The sequence below is a fragment of the Molothrus aeneus genome, unplaced genomic scaffold (assembly GCF_037042795.1).
Source record: "Molothrus aeneus isolate 106 unplaced genomic scaffold, BPBGC_Maene_1.0 scaffold_43, whole genome shotgun sequence".
NCBI lineage: Eukaryota > Metazoa > Chordata > Aves > Passeriformes > Icteridae > Molothrus > Molothrus aeneus.
In genome coordinates, this window is record NW_027099100.1 from 750,884 (window position 1) to 766,659 (window position 15,776).

General features: G+C 60.9%; 1 protein-coding gene across 1 annotated transcript in view; it reads right to left on the reverse strand.

Moving 5' to 3' along the window:
* NRBP2 (nuclear receptor binding protein 2) overlaps positions 1–15,776 on the reverse strand; it is a 56,486-nt gene that overhangs the window by 17,199 nt on the left and 23,511 nt on the right. The window contains exons 2-7 of the mRNA XM_066571327.1: positions 5,387–5,509; positions 3,873–3,974; positions 3,650–3,739; positions 2,788–2,828; positions 2,423–2,517; positions 1,455–1,478 (exon numbers count right to left, since the gene is read on the reverse strand). Of these exons, the coding sequence (XP_066427424.1) occupies positions 1,455–1,478; positions 2,423–2,517; positions 2,788–2,828; positions 3,650–3,739; positions 3,873–3,974; positions 5,387–5,509 (475 nt within the window). The remainder of the gene's footprint in view (positions 1–1,454; positions 1,479–2,422; positions 2,518–2,787; positions 2,829–3,649; positions 3,740–3,872; positions 3,975–5,386; positions 5,510–15,776) is intronic.

The following is a 15,776-nucleotide window of genomic DNA, read 5'->3' on the forward strand; positions in this document are numbered from 1 at the left end:
CCACCCTGACAGTGCCCACCTGAGAGTGCACACCCTGACAGTGCCCACCTGGGACAGGGCACACCTGGGACAGGGCACACCCTGACAGTGCACACCTGAGTGCCCACCTGAGTGCCCACCCTGAGTGTGCCCACCCTGAGTGTGCCCACCTGACAGTGCCCACCTGGGACAGGGCACACCTGGGACAGGGCACACCCTGACAGTGCACACCTGAGTGCCCACCTGAGAGTGCCCACCTGGGACAGTGCCCACCCTGAGTGCCCACCTGGGACAGGGCACACCCTGAGTGCCCACCTGGGACAGGGCACACCTGGGACAGGGCACACCCTGACAGTGCCCACCCTGACAGTGCACACCTGAGTGCCCACCCTGACAGTGCCCACCTGAGAGTGCACACCCTGACAGTGCCCACCTGGGACAGGGCACACCTGGGACAGGGCACACCCTGACAGTGCACACCTGAGTGCCCACCTGAGTGCCCACCCTGAGTGTGCCCACCCTGAGTGTGCCCACCTGACAGTGCCCACCTGGGACAGGGCACACCTGGGACAGGGCACACCCTGACAGTGCACACCTGAGTGCCCACCTGAGAGTGCCCACCCTGACAGTGCCCACCTGGGACAGGGCACACCCTGACAGTGCCCACCCTGACAGTGCACACCTGAGTGCCCACCTGAGAGTGCCCACCCTGACAGTGCCCACCTGGGACAGGGCACACCCTGACAGTGCCCACCCTGACAGTGCCCACCCTGACAGTGCACACCTGAGTGCCCACCCTGAGTGTGCCCACCCTGAGTGTGCCCACCTGAGAGTGCCCACCCTGAGTGCCCACCTGGGACAGGGCACACCCTGAGTGTGCCCACCTGAGAGTGCACACCCTGACAGTGCCCACCTGGGACAGGGCACACCCTGACAGTGCCCACCCTGAGTGCCCACCTGGGACAGGGCACACCTGGGACAGTGCCCACCTGAGAGTGCCCACCTGACAGTGCCCACCCTGAGTGTGCCCAGCCGGGACAGTGCCCACCCGTGGGGTCTGTGTGCCCACCTGTCAGTGTGCCCATTGAGGGGGCTCTGAGTGTGCCCACCCCAGGGGGTCTCTGTGAGTGCCCACCCGTGGGGTCTCAGGGGGGGGATCTGTGCCCCTGCCCACTCCCGTGCCAGGAGCCCTCTCTGCTCCCACCCAGCAGCTGTTTCTGGTGGGATGGAGGTGCCCCCTCCCCACAGAGCCCATCCCCGGTGCCCCCTCCCCACAGAGCCCGTCCCCTGTGCCCCATCCCCGGTGCCCCCTCCCCACAGAGCCCGTCCCCTGTGCCCCATCCCCGGTGCCCCCTCCCCACAGAGCCCATCCCCGGTGCCCCCTCCCCACAGAGCCCGTCCCCGGTGCCCCTGCTGGGTCTGGGGGCTGCGGGGGTGCCCCCAGGACAGGGGGTGGCCGAGGGGGGGTCACTCACCGTTGGCAAACACCCGGTGCCAAACTGCCAGGGCGGGCATCGGGAGGGCAAGGAAAGGGGACAGCGAGGTTGGCACCCCAAAAAGGGACCCCGCGATTCTCGGGGCTCCTGCCTGCCCAGGACCCCCCCAGACCCCGTGGGACCCCCGCCCCCTTCATCCTGACAACCCCCTTGGACCCCTGAGACCCCATGGGACCCCCTGGGACCCCCTCAGACCCCTCGGACCCCCTGGGACCCCCCCAAACCCCTGTGACCCCCACCCCCCTCCTCCTGCCAACCCCCTCAGACCCGCCTGGAACCCCTGGGACCCCCTGGACCCCATGGGACCCTCTGGGACCCCCTCTGACCCCTTGGATCCCCTCAGACCCTGTGACCCCCCCCAGACCCCTCAGACCCCCTCAGACCCCTCAGACCCCTGTGACCCCCCCAGACCCCCCAAACCCCTGTGACCCACCCTAGACCCGTGTGACCCCCAGACCCTCCCAGACCCCCCCAGACCCCTGTAACCCCCAAACCCCTGTGGCCCCCGCAGTCCCCCCAGCCCCCTGTGACTCCCCAGCCCCAATGACTCCCCCAGACCCCTGTAACCCCCCAAGACCCCCCAAACCCCTGTGACCCACCCTAGACCCCCCCAGAACCTGTGCCCCCCCCTAGACCCGTGTGACCCCCAGACCCTCCCAGACCTCCCCAGACCCCTGTAGCCCCCCACCCCCCTGTGACCCCCCAGCCCCCTATGACCCCCCAAACCCCTGTAACACCCCCAGGCCCCCGTGCCCCCCCAGCCCCCTGTGCCCACCTGTGCCCTCCCAGCCCCCTGTAACCCCCCCAGCCCCCCCAGACCCCTGTAACCCCCCCAGCCCCCCCCACTCCCCTGTGACCCCCCAGACCCCTCAGACCCCTATGACGCCAAGACCCCCCCCAGATCCCCCCAGCCCCCCCCGTGCCCCCCCGTGCCCCCCCAGGCGCACCGGAGCCGATCTTGACGAGCCCGTTGTGCTGGATGAACACGGTGTCACTGGTCAGGTTCCCGTGGATGATGGGGGGGTCACAGGAGTGCAGGAAACTGGGGGGGAACGGGGGGGTCACAGGGGGGGCACAAAGGGCACACAGGGGGTACAGGGGGGCACAGGGGGCACAGGGGGCACACAGGGGGTACACAGGGGGTACACAGGGGGTACAGGGGGCACACAGGGGGTACAGGGGGCACAGAGTGGGGCACAGAGTGGGGCACAGAGTGGGGCACAGAATGGGGCACAGCGTGTTCCCAGCTCTGCCCGCAGCCCCCGCAGCCCTCGGGGCAGGGGTGGAGCTGCAGGAGCTGCGGGAGCCTCACCTGAGAGCCGAGAGGATTTGGGTGCACCAGCGCTTCCAGGCCTGCGGAGGGGACAGGGGGACATGGCTGCGTCAGTGGGGACAGGGACAGGGGGACAGGGACAGGGACAGGGGCAGAGTGGGGACACAGCTCTGCCAGAGTGGGGACAGGGACAGGGACAGGGGCAACCCCCCTGTGCCCTGCTCAGGGTCCTTCCCACCCCTTCCCAGGGACAGGGACAGGGGGACGCAGCATGGACAGAGCAGGGACAGAGCTGTGTCAGTGGGGACAGGGACATCTCCTGTGCCCTGCCACCCCTCGCAGAGACAGGGCCAGAGCAGGGCCAGAGCAGCGGGGACAGAGCTGTGTCATGGACACAGGGACAGGGACAGGGACAGGGACAGGGACAGGGACACAGGGACAGGGACAGGGACACAGGGACAGGGACATGCCCTGTGCCCAGCCAAGGCTCAGGGTCCATTCCCAGGGACAGGGACAGGGACAGGGACAGGGACACAGGGACAGGGACAGGGACACAGGGACAGTGACAGGGACATGCCCTGTGCCCAGCCAAGGCTCAGGGTCCATTCCCAGGGACAGGGACAGGGACACAGGGACAGGGACAGGGACACAGGGACAGGGACATGCCCTGTGCCCAGCCAAGGCTCAGGGTCCATTCCCAGGGACAGGGACACAGGGACAGGGACAGGGACACAGGGACAGGGACATGCCCTGTGCCCAGCCATGGCTCAGGGTCCATTCCCAGGTGCAGGGACAGGGACAGGGACAGGGAACATCCCCCCCGTGCCCTGCCACCCCTTTCCCAGGGCCAGGGACACGCAGCCCCCTCCCCAGAGGGGCTGGGGGTGCCCCCGGGGCTCACCCGGGCGTTCATGGCCTTGTGGTTCTTCTTGGTTTTCTTCAGGAACTGCTTGAGGCTCCCCGAGGACACATACTCCGTGATGAAAATCACCTGGGGGCAACGGGGCAGGGGGGTCAGCTGCCTCCAGAGACCCCCCTGTGCCCCCGAGAGACCCCCAAAACCCCCCAAAACCCCCCAGAGCCCCCCAGAACCCCCCAGAACCCCCCAGACCCCTCAGCCGTACCCGGGCCTTGCTGTCCCTGACGTCCAACCAGTACTTGTGCAGTTTGACAATGTTGGGGTGATCCACCAGCACCAGCTGCTCAAACATGGTCTGGATCTTCTCCTGGGGGGGCACGGGTGAGGGGGGCACAGGTGAGGGGCACAGGTGAGGGGGGAACAGGGGAGGGGAGCACAGGTGAGGGGCTGGCACAGGACTCAGGGCACAGGGGAGGGGCTGGCACAGGACTCAGGGCACAGGGGAGGGGCTGGCACAGGCAGGACAGGTGAGGAGAGAGCTCCTGGGGGCACAGGGCACAGGTGAGGGGGGCACAGGGGAGGGGGGCACAGGGGAGGGTCTGGCATGGTCTGGATCTTCTCCTGAGGGCACAGGGCACAGGTGAGGGGGGGCACAGGGCAGGGCATGTGAGGAGGGAGGTGCTGGGATGGGCAGGACAGGTGAGGGTGAAGCTCCTGGCAGGGGCAGGACAGGTGAGGGGCTGGCACAGGGCACAGGTGAGGGGCTGGGATGGCAGCACAGGTGAGGGGCTGGCACAGGGCACAGGTGAGGGGCTGGGATGGCAGCACAAGTGAGGAGGGAGCTCCTGGCACACAGAAGCTCCTGGCATGGGTGGGGCAGGTGAGCTCCTGGGGGCACAGGGCACAGGTGAGGGGGGCACAGGGGAGGGTCTGGCATGGTCTGGATCTTCTCCTGAGGGCACAGGGCACAGGTGAGGGGGGCACAGGGGAGGGGCTGGCATGGGGCAGGTGAGCTCCTGGGGCACAGGGCACAGGTGAGGGGTTGGCATGGGTGGGGCAAAGGTGAGGGTGAAGCTCCTGGCAGGGGCAGGACAGGTGAGGGGCTGGCACAGGGCACAGGTGAGGGGCTGGGATGGCAGCACAGGTGAGGAGGGAGCTCCTGGCACACAGAAGCTCCCAGGATGGCACAGGACAGGTGAGAAGGCAGCTCCTGGCACGGGCAGGGCATCTCAAGCTCTGGGGATGCCCCAGGGCCTGCTCTGGCCTTCCTGGGAGGGAGCAGTCAAGGAGGGGCCCGTGCCAGGGACAGAGCCCTGCCAGGCCGTGCCAGGCCGTGCCGGGCTGTGCCAGGCTGTGCCAGTGTGTGCCAGGCTGTGCCAGGGGGCAGAGCCCTGCCAGGCCGTGCCAGGCCGTGCCGGGCTGTGCTGGGCTGTGCCAGGCTGTGCCAGTGTGTGCCAGGCTGTGCCAGGGGGCAGAGCCCTGCCAGGCCGTGCCAGGCTGTGCTGGGCCATGCCAGGCCGTGCCAGGCTGTGCCAGAGGGTAGAGCCCTGCCAGACTGTGCCAGGTCATGCCAGGCTGTCCTGCCAGGCTGTGCCAGGCCATGCCAGGCTGTGCCAGGGGGCAGAGCCCTGCCAGACTGTGCCAGGTCATGCCAGGCTGTACCAGGCCGTACCAGGCCGTGCCAGGGACAGGAGCCCATTCTGCCGGGCCTTACCAGGCCGTACCAGGCCGTACCAGGCCGTGCCAGGCCGTGCCAGGCCGTGCCAGCCGTGCCCTCACCTCGTGAGCTTTGAAGGCTTTCCTGTCAGTGAAGAGCAGCTCGTTCCACACCACCTCCACGCCCTCCTCAGTGTCCATGGCCAGGAAGGTGCTCTGGATGCCAGGCATGTTCCCCTGGTTCACCTGGGGGCACAGGGGGGGTCAGGCCAGGCTGGCACCGCCTGTGGCACGGGCACCCCCAAAATACCAAATTTCTGTTCTCTTTTTGGGCCATCCTGGCCTGATCAGGAACAGGCCCCAAAAATACCAAATTTCTGTTCACTTTGGGCCATCCTGGCCTGATCAGGAACAGACCCCCCCAAAATACCAAATTTCTGTTCTCTCTTGTCCAGGAATGGCCTGATCAGGAACAGGCCCCAAAAATACCAAATTTCTGTTCTCTTTGGGCCAGGAATGGCCTGATCGGGAACAGGCCCCAAAAATACCAAATTTCTGTTCTCTTTGGGCCATCCTGGCCTGATCAGGAACAGGCCCCAAAATACCAAATTTCTGTTCTCCTTGGGCCATCCTGGCCTGACCAGCCAGACCTGAGTGGTTTGTGCACAGCCCCACCTCCATCCAGGCGTTTCTGTGTAGCCATAATATTTTATGAATAATCCCTTTGCCAGGATTTTTCCTCCTGAGAAGCTGAGAGGCCTCAGAAATGAAATGTAAACAATAATTATCTGCTGCTGTGGAATGCAAAAGTGCATCTGTGATTGGTCTCATGTGGTTGTTTTTAATTAATGGACAATCACAGCCCAGCTGTCTTGGACTCTCTGGTCAGTCACAAGATTTTATAGTTCCTTCCCTTTCCTTGCTGGCCTTCTGATGAAATCCTTTCTTCTATTCTATTATTATAGTTTTAATATAATATATACAATAAAGTAATAAATCAGCCCTCTGAAACATGGAGTCAGATCCTCATCTCTTCCCTCATCCTGGGACCCCTGAAAACATCACCACATTTCTGGGCATCCAGAGGGGTTGTGAGCACAGGAACCTCTGCTCTGGGAGGTCACTGTGAGCAGGGCTCACTGCAGTCACCTCTGTGCACGGCAAATGTACAAATAAATACATAAAAACATAAATAAATACACAAAAAAATAATAAATGGACCAGCAGGACCCCCCTGCAAACACCTCCATGCCACTGGCAGAGCACTGAGTGCTCCCACAGTCACTGGCACAACACTTCCCACAGCAAATGCACAAATAAATACATAAAAACATAAATAAATACACGAAAAATAATAAATGAACCAGCAGGAGGTGCACTGTGAGCAGAGCTCACTGCAGTTACCTCTGTGCACAGCCAATGCACAAATAAATACATAAAAACATAAATAAATACACAAAAAATAATAAATGAACCAGCAGGAACCCCCTGCTTTGGGAGGTCACTGTGAGCAGGGCTCACTGCAGTCACCTCTGTGTCACTGTGAGTGCTCCCACAGTCACTGACACCGGCACCTCCCACAGCAAATGCACAGATAAATACATAAATAAATACACAAAAAATAATAAATGAACAGCAGGAACTCCATGGTTTGGGAGGTCAAGTGTGAGCAGAGTTCACTGCACAGTCCCCTCCGTGCACAGCAAATGCACAAATAAATACATGAATAAATACATAAAAAATAATAAATGGACTGGCAGGAACAGGAACCCCCTGACTGGGGAGGGGTGAGCTCATTGCAGTCACCGCCCTGCACAGCAAATGCACAAATAAATACACAAAAACATAAATAAATACACAAAAAAATAACAAATGAACCAGCAGGAGGTGCACTGTGAGCAGAGCTCATTGCAGTCACCTCTGTGTCACTGTGAGTGCTCCCACAGTCACTGACAGCGACACCTCCCACAGCAAATGCACAAATAAATACATAAATAAATACACAAAAAATAATAAATGAACAGCAGGAACCCCATGGTTTGGGAGGTCAAGTGTGAGCAGAGTTCACTGCACAGTCCCCTCCGTGCACAGCAAATGCACAAATAAATACATGAATAAATACATAAAAAATAATAAATGGACCAGCAGGAACCCCTTGCAAACACCTCTGTGTCACTGGCAGAGCAGGGAGTGCTCCCACAGTCACTGACACTGGCACCTCCCACAGCAAATGCACAAATAAATACATAAAAACATAAATAAATACATAAAAAATAATAAATGGACTTGCAGAACCCCCTGGTTTGGGAGGTGCACTGTGAGTAGAGTTCACTGCACAGTCACCTCTGTGCACAGCAAATGCACAAATAAATACATGAATAAATACACAAAAAGTAATAAATAGACTGGCAGGAACAGGAACCCCCTGACTGGGGAGGGGTGAGCTCATTGCAGTCACTGCCCTGCACGGCAAATGCACAAATAAATACATAAAAACATAAATAAATACACAAAAAATAATAAATGAACCAGCAGGAGGTGCACTGTGAGCAGAGCTCACTGCAGTCACCTCTGTGTCACTGTGAGTGCTCCCACAATCACTGACAGCAACACCTCCCACAGCAAATGCACAAATAAATACATAAATAAATACACAAAAATAATAAATGAACAGCAGGAACCCCCTGCAAACACCTCTGTGTCACTGGCAGAGCACTGAGTGCTCCCACAGTCACTGACACAACACCTCCCACAGCCAATGCACAAATAAATACATAAATAAATACACAAAAATAATAAATGAACAGCAGGAACCCCCTGCTTTAGGAGGTCACTGTGAGCAGTGGGTCAGAAACACCTGGGCCTTGGATTTTAACCCACGGAAACAATTACCAACTTTGTGTGAAGATGTAAAAGCCACAAGAAGAATAATAATGAGTAGAATAATAATGAGTAGAATAAAGAGTAGAATAATAATGAATTTACCTCAGGGTGAAAAAGTAGAATTTTAAAAGTTTTTAGAATAAAGTTCAAAAAACAAAATAAAAGGATCTAAGCATGTTCTCTCTCCTTCTCCTTCTTAGCCTCCATCTCCTGCTGTGATGGTGGCATTTTTAGATTGGTTTAGAGTAATACAAACTGTCTAATATAAGTAATAATTTTATTACTTATTGTAAAGTATTATTACTGTTATTGTAAGTATTATTACTTATTGTATTCATTGTAAATTTCTTTACAATAAGAAAATTACTGTAAATAAAATACACGTCGTTTTTAGTATAAGATGAAAAGATAACGGTGCCCTGAGGGCTGGCAGTGTGCCACGAACTGACGTGGTGACAAATCTCAGCAAGGCAAAGAAAGATAATTAAAAAAGAGCAAATAAACAACCTGGAGCTGGTCCTGAGCTGGCTCTGTGGCTCCTCACAGGTGTGGCAGTCGCTGTGACAGTCCTGTCCCCAGCCCTGCACACCTGTCCCAGGGCCACCCACACCTGCACTGCCCAAGGAACATCAGGGCTGGGCAAATCAGAGAAAATCAGGTGTGGGCAAATCAGAGAACACCAGGTGTGGGCAAAGCCAAGAAAATCAGGGGTGGACCAACCAAAGCCACCACATCACCTGTGAGCGTCCTGAGGCACCCCAGCACCTGTCCAGGAGCTTCCCATCCCCAGGGGCCACAAATCCTCTCCCCAGGAGCCTGTGGGGGCAGCTCTGCAGGTGTCACCTCCCCACATGTCACCTCTGCAAGTCTCACCTTCACAGGTGTGACCTCTGCAGATGTGACCTCTGCAGATGTGACCTCCTCAGGTGTGACCTCTGCAGGTGTGACCTCTGCAGGGTTCATCCCACTGCCCAGGTTTGGGGTCCATCCCTGCAGCCAGGGCTGATCCCACTGCTTGGGTTCATCCACTGCCCAGGTTTGGGGTTCATCCCACTGCTGGGGTTCATCCACTGCCCAGGTTTGGGGTTCATCCCACTGCTGGGGTCTAGGCTTGGCACTCATCCCACTGCTGGGGTTCATCCACTGCCTGGGTTTGGGGTTCATCCACTGGCCGGGTTCAGGGCTGGTCCTGCAGCCAGGGCTGGTCCCTGCGGGGCTCGGGGCAGCCGAGGGTGCTCAGCACCCCCGGCTCGTTAGCAGGGCACGCCCAGGCAGTTCACGGTTCATGTTGCAGCCACACAAAGAACCTCTGTTCCTCCTCCACCTCTGTTCCTCCTCCCGCCCGGAACAGACTCCACACAGACGGCAAGGGACGTGGGCACAGCCTTCCCAGCGATCCCAGTGACCCCAGTGATCCCAGTGACCCCAGTGACCCCAGTGATCTCAGTGATCCCAGAGATCCCAGTGCTCCCAGTGATCCCAGTGATCCCAGTGACCCCAGTGATCTCAGTGATCCCAGTGCTCCCAGTGACACCAGTGCACAGCCAGAGTGGGAACCACAGAATCGTCTTGGAATCACAGCTTTGGGTTGGGAGGACCTTAAAGCCCATCTGGTCCTGGTCCCTCCCAGCTCCAAACAAGCTCTTTCCGGGCCCGAGGGGCATCCCGGTGCTCAGGGCTGGGGCAGGGGATCTGCTGGGATCTGGGATCTCAGCCCCAGGAGCGGGATCAGTGCTGGGATCTGCTGGGATCCAGGATCTCAACCTGAGCAGTGGGACCAGTGCCAGGACCTGCCGGGATCCGAGATCTCAACCCCAGCAGTGGGAGCAGTGCCAGGACCTGCCGGGATCCAGGAAGCTCTGGAACGTGTCAGGCCGGACCCTTCCCAGCTGCGTGCGGACACGAACGTGCTCAGCCTTGTGCTGAGTGAGAACAGAGCTGATTGTCACCAGCTGCTCCCGCTCCGAGCTCAGCCCAGCCTCCATAAATAAATAAACAAACGCAGCATTTTCCACACAGCCTGACTGGGATGAAGGGCGGCGGTGCTGGTCTCCGCGGTTTATTCCCCGTAGTTTATCCCCCATGGTCATTCCCCCATGGTTTATCCCCATGGTTTATGCCCGGGGTTTATTCCTCGTGGTCTATCCCCCGTGCTTTATCCCCTATGGTCTATCCCCCGTGGTTCATCCCCTGTAGTTCATTCCCATGGTTTATTCCCTGTGGTTTATTCCCCGTGGTTTATCCTCTGTGGTTTACCCACCATGGTTTATCCTCATGGTTCCTCCCCCGTGGTTCATCCCCTGTGGTTTATCCCCCATGGTTCACCCCCGTGGTTTCCCCCATGGTTTATCCCCGTGGTCTATCCCCCGTGGTTAATCCCTATGGTCGATCCCCAGTGGTTCATCCCCGTGGTTTATCCCCCTGTGGTATATCCCCCGTGGTTTATCCCCCACGGTTCATCCCTGTGGTTTATCCCCCGTGGTTTATCCCCGTGGTCTATCCCCCATGGTTTATCCCTGTGGTTTATCCCCCGTGGTTTATCCCCCGTGGTTCATCCCCCATGGTTTATCCCCCGTGGTTTATCCCTGTGCTCGATCCCCAGTGGTTCATCCCTGTGGTATTTCCCCCGCGGTTTATCCCTGTGGTCGATCCCCAGTGGTTCATCCCCGTGGTTTATCCCCCTGTGGTTTATCCCGCTCCCGGCAGCTCCGCGCGCTGCTCGGCGCCGCCCCGGGAGCGCTCGGCCGGCGCCCGGAGCGGCCGCTGGGGACGGGGCAGGGCCGGTTTAGCAAAGATCGGGTTGCAGCTTCCAAGCAATCGCTCCCCTCTGAGCCTTTCTCGTCAGCGAGCGCTGAGCCAGGCCCGGGAACGGGCTCAGGGATGGGGGAGCAGCCGGGGGATGGGGCTGAGCCAGGCCCAGGAACGGGCTCGGGGATGGGGGAGCAGCCGGAATTGGGGCTGAGCCAGGCCCAGGAACGGGCTCAGGGCTGGGGGAGCAGCCGGGAATAACAGGGAGAGGGTCATTTGCTCCCATGGCAGGAGGGGCTGCGAGGTCCCTTCCCACCCGAACCTTTCCGTGGTTCTCCCCTGACGGTGTACAGCGATTATTCCAGCCCTTTGTGCCCCCACGGCATTTGGGATCTGGGGCTTGGCGGGGCCGAGGGGTGAACGCGGCGTGCCTGGGAAATCCCTGTGCAGGAAATGTCAGCCCCGTGTCCACCCCGCTGTCCCGGGACATGGGGACACCCGCGAGTGTGTCCCGCTCTCAGTGGGACATGGGGACACTCGGGAATGTGTCCCGCTCCTGGTGGGGCACAGGGACACCCGGGAGTGTGTCCAGCTCCTGGTAGGACACCCGGGAGTGTGTCTGGATCCTGGTGGGACACAGGGACACCCTGCAGGCAGCAGGGACAGGGGGGGCTGCTGTCCCTGGGCCACCCATGCCCCCCAAACTCCGTGTCCCCTGGGCCACCCCCCGTATCCCCCAAACCCCGTGTCCCCTAGCCCTGGGCCACCCGTGCCCCCCAAACCCCATGTCCCCTGGGCCACCCGTCCCCCCCAAACCCCTCGTCCCCTGCCCTGAGCGAGGCCGTCCCCGGCTGTGGCCCCAGGCAGGGCAGGGGCGGCTGTTGCAACACAGAAACCGCTTCAGAAAACACGGGAAAGCAAAAACACCCGAGCTGGGAGCGCTGAGGCCCCAGGCGGGGACACCTGAGCCGTGTCCTGCACGTCCCCAAGGGTCAGGGACACCTGAGCCGTGTCCTGCACGTCCCCAAGGGCCAGGGACAGGGAGTGGCAGCATGGGCAGAGCCCGTGGGCCCCGGAGCTGAGGGGTCACTGACCCCCTGTGCCCTGCCCGAGGGAAGGGGTTGTCACACGCCCTGTCCCAGGCTGGGAGCTCGCTCCAGGCTCCAGTCCCTGCTCCAAGGGCTCCATTCAACACCGTGCCCAGGTAAGGGGCTGTCACACGCCCTGACCCAGGTGAGAGCACGCTCCAGGCTCCAGCTCCTGCTCCAGGGCCCCATCCAGCACCCGAGGGAAGGGGCTGTCACACCCCCTGTCCCAGGTTCCCAGCTCCTGCTCCAGGGCCCCATCCAGCACCCGAGGGAAGGGGCTGTCACACACCCTGTCCCAGGTTCCCAGCTCCTGCTCCAGGCTCCAGATCCTGCTCCAGGCTCGAGCTCCAAGGGCCCCATCCAACACCATGCCCAGGTAAGGGGCTGTCAAACACCCTGTCCCAGAGCCCCATCCAACACTGTGCCCGAGGCAAGGGGCTGTCACACACCCTGTCCTGGGTTGGGAGCTCACTCCAGGCTCCCAGCTCCTGCTCCAGGGCCCCATCCAACACCTGAAGGAAGGGGCTGTCACACCCCCTGTCCCAGGTGACAGCACGCTCCAGGCTCCAGCTCCAGCTCCAGGCTCCATCCAGCACCCAATGGAAGGGGCTGTCACACCCCCTGTCCCAGGCTGGGAGCTCGCTCCAGGCTCCAGCTCCTGCTCCAAGGGCTCCATCCAACACTGTGCCCAGGTAAGGGGCTGTCACACACCCTGTCCCAGGTGAGAGCACACTCCAGGCTCCAGCTCCAGGCTCCATCCAGCACCATGCCCAGGGAAGGGGCTGTCACACCCCCTGTCCCAGGCTGGGGGCACGCTCCAGGCTCCCAGCTCCAGGCTCCCAGCTCCAGCTCCAGGGCCCCATCCAACTCCATGTCCAGGTAAGGGGCTGCCACACGCCCTGTCCCACGCTGGGAGCTCACTCCAGGCTCCAGCTCCTGCTCCAAGGGCCCCATCCAACCCCAGGGGGCACCTGCACCCCTCTGTGCCCAGCGAGGGGACCGGCAGCAGCAGCAGCCCCAGGGCAGGGCAGGTGCCGTGCCCAGGGCTGGGCACAGCTCAGCCCCGCGGCGGTGCCAAGGGATCCGCGGCGCCAGACAAACCTGTTCTGTCCCTGCCATCCTCTGACACAACCAGCAGGTGAGGGCAAGGCAGCAGATGGAAAATATTTGGATTCCAGTGAAGCATTTGATCCTGTCTGCCACGAAGCCGTGAGCTCAGCACCAACCCAGCCCTGGGCCCTGAGGAGCGCAGGGAGACACAGGGGGCACAGGGGGGCACAGAGAGACACAGGGGGCAGAGGGGGCACAGGGGGTACAGGGGGCACAGGGGGCACAGGGGACACAGGGGGGCACAGGGGGCACAGGGGGGCACAGGGGGCACAGGGGGTACAGAGGGCACAGGGGGCACAGGGGGGCACAGGGGGCACAGGGGGCACAGGGGGTACAGGGGGTAGAGGGGGCACAGGGAGACACAGGGGGCACAGGGGGGCACAGGGGGCACAGGGGGGCACAGGGAGACACAGGGGGCACAGGGGGCACAGGGAGACACAGGGGGCACAGGGAGACACAGGGGGCACAGGGGGGCACAGGGGGCACAGGGGGCACAGGGGGGCACAGGGGGCACAGGGGGGTACAGGGAGACACAGGGGGCACAGGGGGGCACAGGGGGCACAGGGGGGTACAGGGGGCACAGGGGGTACAGGGGGTGCAGGGGGGTACAGGGAGACACAGGGGGGTACAGGGGGGTACAGAGGGCACAGGGGACACAGGGGGCACAGGGGGTACAGGGGGCACAGGGGGGCACAGGGGGTACAGGGGGCACACGGGGTGCAGGTGGTACAGGGGGTACAGGGGGCACAGGGGGGTACAGGGGGTACAGGGGGGCACAGGAGGCACACGGGGTACAGGGGGCACAGGGGGCACACAGGGGGGCACACGGGGCACAGGAAGGCACAGGGGGAAAAGGAGGGCACAGGGGGCACAGGAGGGCACAGGGGGGTACAGGGGGCACAGGGGGCACAGGGGGGCACAGGGGGCACAGGGGGCTACAGGGGGCACACAGGGGGCACAGAGGGCACAGGGGGCACAGGGGGGCAGAGGGGGCACAGGGGGTACAGGGGGGTACAGGGGGCACAGGGGGTACAGGGGGGTACAGGGGGTGCAGGGGGGCACACGGGGTGCAGGTGGTACAGGGGGCACAGGGGGCACAGGGGGGTACAGGGGGTACAGGGGGGTATAGGGGGCACAGGGGGGGCACAGGGAGCACAGGAGTGCACAGGGGGGCACAGAGGGCACAGGGGGGCACAGAGGGCACAGGAGGCACAGGGGGCAAAGGAGGGCACAGAGGGCATGGGGGGTGCAGGGGGCACAGGGGGTACAGGGGGGCACAGGGGGTACAGGGGGTACAGGGGGCACAGGGGGTACAGGGGGTACAGGGGGCACAGGGGGTACAGGGGGCACAGGGGGCACAGGGGGGTACAGGGAGACACAGGGGGCACAGGGGGGCACAGGGGGACACAGGGGGCACAGGGGGGCACAGGGGGCACAGGGGGTACAGGGGGTACAGGGGGCACAGGGGGGCACAGGGGGCACAGGGGGCACAGGGGGTACAGGGGGTGCAGGGGGGTACAGGGAGACACAGGGGGGTACAGGGGGGCACAGGGGGTACAGGGGGGTACAGGGGACACAGGGGGTACAGGGGGTACAGGGGGCACAGGGGGTACAGGGGGCACAGGGGGGCACAGGGGGCACAGGGGGCACAGGGGGCACAGGGGGACACACGGGGACACAGGGGGCACAGGGGGCACAGGGAGTAGAAATTTTCCAGAGCAGAAATCTCTTTTAATTTAAGTGAAATGCACACCTCTGAGTTAAACCTGCGGCTTGCTGTTTAGTCTGACCGCCTGTACCCCCTGTACCCCCTGTGCTGGCAGAGCCTGCTTCAGCCGAAGGACAGGAGAGATAAGGGGGCAGAAATAAAGCAGACAAAGCAAAGCAAGCCTGACTCAAGAGTTCCTTCTAATAAAGAAGAATTAGCAGCAAGTGTCACTCAAAATCTGTAGAACGGATATGTATGGACCTACTGTGAAATTGCATGTGCATGTACTTGAGGGAGAGATAAAAACCATCGGAAGTTCTCAGAAGGACTCATGTCATTTTAAAAAATGCAACACCCCACAATCCTCACAGGCAGGAATTCCATCCCAAATCCCATCCCAAATCCAACACTGATCCCATTGCAACATCCCACCACCCTAACAGGCAGGAATTCCATCCCAAAATCCCATCCTGCTCCTACTGCAACACCCCACAATCCTCACAGGCAGGAATTCCTTCCCAAATCCCATCCCAAATCCAACACTGCTCTCATTGCAACCCCACCACCCTGACAGGCAGGAATTCCTTCCCAAAATTCCATCCCATATCTAGCACTGCTGCCATTGCAACACCTCACCATCCTGACAGGCAGGAATTCCATCCCAAAATCCCATCCCAGTATTCCCATCCCAAATCTAACACTGCTCCCATTCCAACACCTCACCACCCTGACAGGCAGGAATTCCTTCCCAAAATTCCATCCCATATCTAGCACTGCTCCCATTCCAATGCCTCACCATCCTGACAGGCAGGAATTCCATCCCAAAATCCCATCCTGCTCCTACTGCAACACCCCACAATCCTCACAGGCAGGAATTCCTTCCCAAATCCCATCCTGCTCCCACTGCAACGCCTCACCACCCTGACAGGCAGGAATCCCTTCCCAAAATCCCATCTATCCCATGTCCAGCACTGCT